The sequence below is a fragment of the Chiloscyllium plagiosum genome, chromosome 13 (assembly GCF_004010195.1).
Source record: "Chiloscyllium plagiosum isolate BGI_BamShark_2017 chromosome 13, ASM401019v2, whole genome shotgun sequence".
Lineage (NCBI taxonomy): Eukaryota > Metazoa > Chordata > Chondrichthyes > Orectolobiformes > Hemiscylliidae > Chiloscyllium > Chiloscyllium plagiosum.
The window spans coordinates 12,347,177-12,355,336 of NC_057722.1; the positions used below are offsets into that span (position 1 = coordinate 12,347,177).

At 39.9% G+C, this 8,160-nt stretch overlaps 1 protein-coding gene across 1 annotated transcript in view; it reads right to left on the bottom strand.

Moving 5' to 3' along the window:
• Positions 1-553: 553 nt before the first annotated feature.
• Positions 554-8,160, bottom strand: part of LOC122555772 (vitamin K-dependent protein C-like) — a 54,667-nt gene continuing 47,060 nt past the window's right edge. Inside the window, exons 7-9 of the mRNA XM_043701894.1 lie at positions 6,754-6,953; positions 5,162-5,279; positions 554-2,385 (exon numbers count right to left, since the gene is read on the bottom strand). Coding sequence (XP_043557829.1) covers positions 1,826-2,385; positions 5,162-5,279; positions 6,754-6,953 — 878 coding nt within the window. The 3' untranslated portion in view covers positions 554-1,825. The remainder of the gene's footprint in view (positions 2,386-5,161; positions 5,280-6,753; positions 6,954-8,160) is intronic.

An 8,160-nucleotide genomic window follows, 5' to 3' on the forward strand; every position in this document is an offset into this window, starting at 1 on the left:
GGAAGTGGTAAATGCAAGTGCAGTTAAATTTAAAAGACATTTGGAAAGATACATGAATAGGAAATGTTTAAAGAGATACTGGCCAAATGCAGACAAATGGGTTTAGTTTGGGAAACCTAGTCGGCATGGATGAGTTGGATCGAAGAATCTGTATCCGTGCTGTGTAACCCTATGACAAATTAGGTGCATAAAACAAATTACATGCATAAATGCAATATTTGTTACTTACAGTAATGTGTTCTCAGTGCAAGATAAATGAAGGAATTACCCATTTATAATATGTCCAATATAAATGGTATTTGTGATTTTTTATTTGCAACTTTAATGAAAAGTAGTTGAAAATAGGCTTTATGACGAACCTTTTACCTGTGTGACAAATACGCTAATTTTATTTTGTTCATCTTCAGTGGCCAATGACCCTTCTCAATGTTCCTGGCTCAGCACAACTGATGCTCTTATACATTGCAACTTGGTCATCACAAGAGATCCATTAATCTTTTATAGGTCTTTTAATCTCTTTGTGATAAGCAGAAAATAGACCAACACACCAAGGTCAGAATATAGAATAAAGATTTATTATACTGTAGGATTCAAAGAATCAGTGTCATTGTACAATAGCATGATATTTTCATTAATTCTTCATGAAGGCAGTCCAGCCCACTGAGCCTTCAGGTGTTAAGTCCTGTTTAACCTTTTCACGTCCAACCCAGGTGAACTGTTACCTATCCAATCTCCTGTTTATCTTTTGCATAATCTGCCCCGTTTAGATAATTTCTCATCACCTGTTTAGAGATTATGCCCTTGTTCAACCTTCAGCTTTTAGTCTACCATTTTAGAAATAAAATTTGCCTCCTGAAGTACGCACCCTGCCCCACCACCCCACCCCAAATTTTGTCAAACCCTTCCTTGTACCAGCTCTGGATGATCCGGTCAAGGAACTAGTATGATTCATACTGGCTTCCCTCTTTCCATTTTAGGGCCTATCTACAACCTCAGAGAAAAGCCTATATTGACAGACACAGATAACCCCATAAATTCAATATTGAATAGTTAGACGTTCACAACCTTTTACAGCTCCAGTCAGTTCTTCTATAATGCGATAGTTGTGTTCTTATGCAACCCCGTGTTACAGAAAAATCACACTTTAGAAACAGCACTTCAAGTGTTGGCACTGTACTTGCATTACAGCCAACACACGCTTTAATAGTTTGCGCTATAGAAACACATCCCTAACTTGTAAATCACTTTACTGTGAATTCACGTTGACGAAACGGGCATTATAACAGAACAACCTGCACTTTTATAATAAAGTTACAAGATACTTCACAGGAGCATTATGAAATTAAATCAGAGACTGAATCACATGATTACATGTGATCACTAGCTGGGATACTACAGTCAATGAACTGTGGAATGAGAGTGTCACATCTGATCAGGCACTTGAAAAACTTACATTGGTAAATTGCAATAAACACAAAACATTTTCGAATGTAGAGCAGAAACCTCACTTGTAGCTCTAGACAGTAGAACACAAACATAAGGCTAAGAAGGTAACAGGATGAAATGGATAAGCAGGGAATGACTGCCTGTCTTTTAAGGTAAGGTTGAGATATAAATAATCACAATCAATTACCATAAGTCATAATGCATAAGCTGTAATTGAGTATAAGTCACACTGCTTTGTAGCATGGTAGGGGGCGACTAAACTAGCACAACATATTTAGCATCTCACACATAAAGTCTGAAATAGATCCTCAGTCTAATTTAACATCATTTTAGGCACATTGGAAGCTCATTAGAAAGAATATATACTGCTTCAGATCAATTAGGTTGCTACAGCATTGATTGTTGAATATATCCAGTTTAGGTAATTGGTCACTTTGGTGTAGACACCAAATGTTTGGAAGCGACCACATCCTTCTCCCCAGCTGACCAGACCTAGCAGAAACCATGTGCCGTTCAATAAAGTGACCATAGGGCCACCGCTGTCTCCCTTGCAGGCATCTTTTCTGGAACCTGGGTTTCCTGCACAGATCATGTTGTCCGTCACTCTGTCTTTTAGTTTCTCCTTACACAGCTTGTAGGAGGTCAATTTGATACTGATGAATAATAGCATATTAGGGCGGTAACGATCATCATTTTCATCCATAGCACCCCAGCCTGTGATCACCACGTTCTTGTTGACAATGAGCAGCTTTCTCTCTGCCATCTCTTTGGTGGGCAAACACACCGGTATAATGTAATCGGTAAAGACAGCAACCTCAGACAGTCGGAGGAGAGCAATGTCACTGTCCATATTTGAGAGATTGAAGCTGGGGTGGATAAATACTTTGTTTACTAGAATAGTGTCTTCAGTATATTCATTGACTGATCGGTTATGCTCACCTGAAACATAGATGAGCATAAAGTTAAATATTCAGTGCCACACAAACAGCTAGTAATGTTGAGAGAATGGTTACCTCCTTCATGGGCTGGAGCAGCATGTGGAGCAGTGATCTGAAGAGATAAGCTACAGTGGACTACTATTCTCTTCAGTCCTTCATTTGGAGGTATGCTCTTAAATGGAGCAGTGCAGACTATTTTGAGCAACCCGCTGCCTGAAGCTTGGCAGCAAGACCACTGTTGGGAGTGGGGAATGAAAGTTCTAAGGCCTGAGGGTCTCCTTATGTTGGGAATGGAGATGGGCGATGGAGTGGTAGCAAACAACTGTAATGATTATTATATGCCTCATTACTTGTTTGGGGAGCCACATAGACCATCAAGCCTGGATAGTTTTCATAGATCAACCCTCTTCCTTTGAAAGTCCAAAGTAAATTCAGAAGAAGATAAAATGGGAAATTGGGCATGTCTTGCTCCAATTCATTGCCATTTTGATGCGACAGCCAGATTCAGTAGCATCGATCCAGGAAACCCAGGAAATCTCAGGGTTGTGCTGTAGCATGGAGACCTAACACACAGACTGCAGTCCCTGGTCAACATACACACTTAGTGAGATACAGTTACTCCAGGAAATAGGACATGTCACATTTACTCAATGAGAGACACAATAAGAACACACATTTAGCTGCCATCTTTAACAAAGAAATTATCATGTGATCAGTCAAAACTGGAAACAAAATCAAAGAAGGACATTTTGAGAGAAGTGACTGAAAGATCGGTTTTAATGAAGGGTTCGAAGGTGGCGGGATAGAGGGTTTAATGAGCAAATCTTGAAGCACCTGAAGATTGGGACACCATAGGATGAAGGAAAAGATCGGGGGACGGCGGTTTGGTCAAAGAAGTCAGTTTCTATATAATGAAAAATATTGAATGAGATGTAAGGCTGGAGGACATCACAGACATGGGGACTGGTCAGATCATAAAGGGTCATAAACCAGATGATAAACATTTGGTGGAGGGTTTGGAGCCCTGAAGCTAAAGTAAGTCATTAAGGACAGGACTGATGAGCATGAGAGATTTGAAACATGAAGGACCATAGACCACAGTGCTTTGGATGGGCTGACATTTAGAGAGCCTGGAGGGTGGGAGGAGTGAATTCAAAATGTCATGATAGAGGATCATGAAGTACTGTGGACATTTTTAAATTTTTGTACATAAGTTTATTGGTTTTCAAAACAGATGGAAAACGACTGTGACTGAAATTCAATGCTGGGCTGTATAGGACCCATGGAATGTCATGCCTACAGAATAGTGGAGGAAACTTCAAATAAAGGCAGAGGAAGAGAGAATATGGGAGCTGACAATCAGCTCCCTCTCAGCAGAAAGCTATCTCTTGCAGCTATTTTTTGGAAACATACAAAAAGTGATGGCAACTCTGGCCTGAGTGTGCTAATCAACTGAGGCACTGATAACTCCTGGCCTGGATTCACCCACACTTCACAGTGTGCTGTGAAGGTCACAGTCGAAGAATCACCCACAAGTTAATCCTACACTACAGGTAAAAGGATTCTCTCACTCTAAGCACTGCCAACCAACCACAAACAAAAGGAAACAAGACAAAAGGATTTCAAGTAACTTGCAAAGTCAAGAATCCAAAGTTGACTGTTCAACTGTCAATATTGCACAGTTGTCTCCTTATAAAACACCCAGAGAAATTGATCCTCTTTTTTTAAAACTTGTCTCTTTTTTTGGACTCACTTTCTATTCCTAATCCGTGCCCTTTATTCTTTCTTTTTGTGTTTAATAACTATTAAACTTAAGAAATTTAAGTTTTGGTAACTGAAGAAATCCTAGTTAAATCGTCTCCCTTTAAAACATAAACCTATTTGATCTGGGAGCAAGGTATTCAAAAGGGATAGGATCCTTTTTAAATTAATTGTGTTGCCACCAATCAAGAACATGAGTGAATAAAAAAAAAGGAGACCCTATTCATCCTTCCTTACCCAGAAACATAAGAGACAAAATTTGGAGCCAAAATAACTGGAAACCTTGCCTAGGGTCTGGTGCTAACAGCAACTGGATATGGAAGACATTAATGAGGATTTCATGAGTAAGACTAATGTTAGAGATGGAAGGAGACAGTCTTTGTGGTGGAGGAAGAAAATGATAAAGAAACTCAGCACAGGGTCAAACAGGACACTGAGGTTGAAAGCAGTCTGTTCAGTCTGAGATCTGGCCAGGTAGGGCAGGCAATCAGAGACAATGTTGTGGAGTTGGTAGCTGCAGCTGAAGATATTGGCTTTCATTCTCCCAATGATTTAACCAGAGGGAACACCGCTCAGAAGGCAGGACAAGCATTTGGACCACCCAGAGTTCCCAGAACAGGTGAAGAGGCTATCATCAGTGCATTTGGGGAGTTTATCGCTTGTCTGTGGCTGATATTGCCAAAGAGTAGCATTTATGAAGTAAAACCGTAACACATGTGACATTGTTGGACAATAGAACGCTGGTGCAACTCTGTCTCGGAACTCGAAGTTAAAAATCACACTATCACCAGGTTATAGTCCAACAGGGTTTATTTGGAAGCTCTAGCTTTCAGAGTGCTGCTCCTTCATCAGGTTAGACTATAACCTGGTGTTATGTGATTTTTAATTTTGTCCACCCCAGTCCAACACCAGCTCCTCCAAATCATAGGAACTTGAGGTTTGAGCTTTACCGAGAGAGAAGCACCTCACTGCAGAGCCTAGGCAATTACAGAAGTATTGAGCTATAAAAGCCATACCAAGTTTTACTCGAAATCGCTCTCCTTTATGTACACAATGAGCAGCAGTCAGCACCCAAAACTGGTGAATCAGCACACCTCCGCAGATGAATTTTCCACTTGCAGTCATAAGAAGGACCTGTCAGCAACAGACACAGTGGCCATATGAATATTAAACACAACTTCAAAATATAAGTAAGGCTCATTCAAGAAATTCAACTAAAAAGCACTCCCTATAGTGATTAAGAAAAGGACACAGCTGACCCCCCAACCCAACCCACTCCCAGTGGAACAGCTCACTGCAAGCACATGTGAGAACAGTGCCTATCACACCAGCCTGAACCCATAAAAGCAGCCACTCCCAAGGTCTAGTTTTTTTGGTAAAGGATTGAATAGTGTACAAAGCATTGAGTTCAATTGGTCTGACAGCTTAATTAAGGGATTCAGTTTTGCTCACTTACTGACAGATTCTAGGTTGGAGGTAAGAAGATAATGTTGCTGGTTTTATTGTCAAGTATGTCCCACCTACATTGTTTTCAGACACAGACATGGTGCATTGGATTGTGAAGTTCCATCTATACTTCTCGATGCCTTGGAAAGACAGTCATCATCATCAAAGACCCCTCCCACTCTGGTTATAATCTTTTCCAATCTCTTCCATTAGGCAGAAGACACTAGAGCTTAAAACACATGGACTAACAGGTTCAAGGACAGCTTCTTCCTGCTGTTATTAAACGTCTGAATGGACCTCACAAATTTCAAATCTGATGTTGATCTTGCTTTTTGTGCAATTTCTTTGCAGTCGTAACTTTTTATTCCTTATTCTGTTCAATCACCCTATGAGCTTTGTATGGTATGATCTACTTGTATTGCAGGCAAAACAAAACTTTTCACTGTACCTAGGTACATGTGACAGTAATAAATCAAATCAAAAGTCTTTGCCCTGCTTAATCTGCAAGTTTTTCCTTATAAAGGCCCAATGGTACCATTTTTGCCCCTAAGTCAAAACATTGTAGATTCAAATGCCTCTCCAAAGACTTGAGCACATAATCGAAGATGATACTCCCATTGCAATGTGTAGGGTGAGATACACTGTCAGAGGTGCAGTTTTTTGGATGTTAAACTATAGCCTACTGTTTCATGTTCTTCCCTTAAAAGATCTCATTTAAATATTCTGAAGTATGAGCACTGGCTGACATTTATGCACTTATCAACATCACTAGAAAAATAATGATCTGGTCAAATCTTATTATTGTTCATTTAAAATTTCTCTTGGCTAATGCATTTTCTACATTACAACAGTGACTTTGCATTAATATCAAAGAATGTCGCTGAACCAAGAGTAGGTTACAGTGCATGTAATGATACTCAAATAGGTAGTCTCTTCAGTAACAGGAACACAGCTTTGTGACTCTTTCTCACTGCAGTAACAGGCATACAGCTCTACCACTGATTATTGCAGCAACAGACACATAGCTCTGAGACTGTTCTCTCACTACAGATATACAGGAACCCCTCAGTACAATGAAAATATCTTTCTTAAAATCAAAGTACACCTTTTAATTTGCAGAGGACTAAAGCTCACCTGGATCATCATAGCAATGAGATCTTACCTGCCATGGACTGCCACCTTTCTTCATTACCTCCCCTTTTATGATTCGTGGGCCCAGTGGGCCTCCTTTCCCTTCAATGATGTCCGTCCTGTTTGCGTTTCCAGGGCCTTCAACTTTCCCTTTCATCATTCTCTCCCGTTTTCCCTTTTCATGTTGCTGGGATGCTTTAACTCCTTTCAGGAGCCCACAAGGATATTTATCTGCAACATAAAATATTACATACAACAATGTAATGCCTTCAGTGATGAATTAATGGCTGCCACAAGCTGTACAGAAAGACACTTAAAGTAGAGTTTGAGGTCATATGACTATGGCATGCCAACCAGTGCACCAAGTACAATTGCATAATTAAAGTTTCAATACTGCAAATATCCAACTTTTCATGAAAAAATACATGCACCATAATTCACAATTACAAGTATTCAATATGTCACAAAGCAAATCATTTTTCATCAATGGTACTGTGTGATAACTCAAGTCAGTATCATTGCAAATACATTGCATTCAGTCTTTAAATTGTAGTTCTCCTAATTGTACAGAGAATCTGGCTGTCTCCTTGTCTGGGGAGTATCATTTTCACATGCATGATGTTGCCATGGGGACTGTTGTTTGTAAGTAATCACATATTTTTCAATTTTGGGACTGTGGGCAAAAATGGAAGTCGGATTGCTATGTTGCTCAAATACCTGGCCATTCTTGCAACCTGAAAATCAAGTGCAACATAATTTTAGCAGACAACATTGCTTTCTAATGTAGTGAGGGAGAGGATTGGAGACTAAGTAGCACCTCAAGTCTTTTGAGTTAAAGAAATTCTGCCTGATGACAACCTTCCGATTGGTTGAACTACAGTGTGTATAGAGTTCTAAATGCCACGGCAGCAGGGGAAGACATCAAGACCCCGTAAACTGAAAACACCCATCTCTCCCTCTCCTTTCCTGTGTATCAACAAAACAAGAAAGTTTAAAAGAAAGAATTTTAACAAGAAAAGACCTGGGTTCACTGGATAAATTAGCAAAGTGAAGAATGACCATTGTTTTATAGACATCAGCAGGTCATCAGAGCTAACAATCAAAAGAACTTTGTGAGACAATTTAAACTACTTTTAAGATGTTGAATTTTCAACCTCCGATACCATGGCACTGGCATTACAATTAATAAGTTGATTCTAGTGAATTCTGCTTCTTCTTCTGTGACCCAATATTACTGCATATCCTTAGCAACCAGTTATCCCCATATTCCCTGAATTAATAAAATGGATATGACAGATAACTGGTTCAAATCTTCGAGGAGAAAGTGAGGACTGCAGATGCTGGAGATCAGAGCTGAAAATGTGTTGCTGGAAAAGCGCAGCAGGTCAGGCAGCATCCAAGGAGCAGGAGAATCGACGTTTCGGGCATAAGCCCTTCT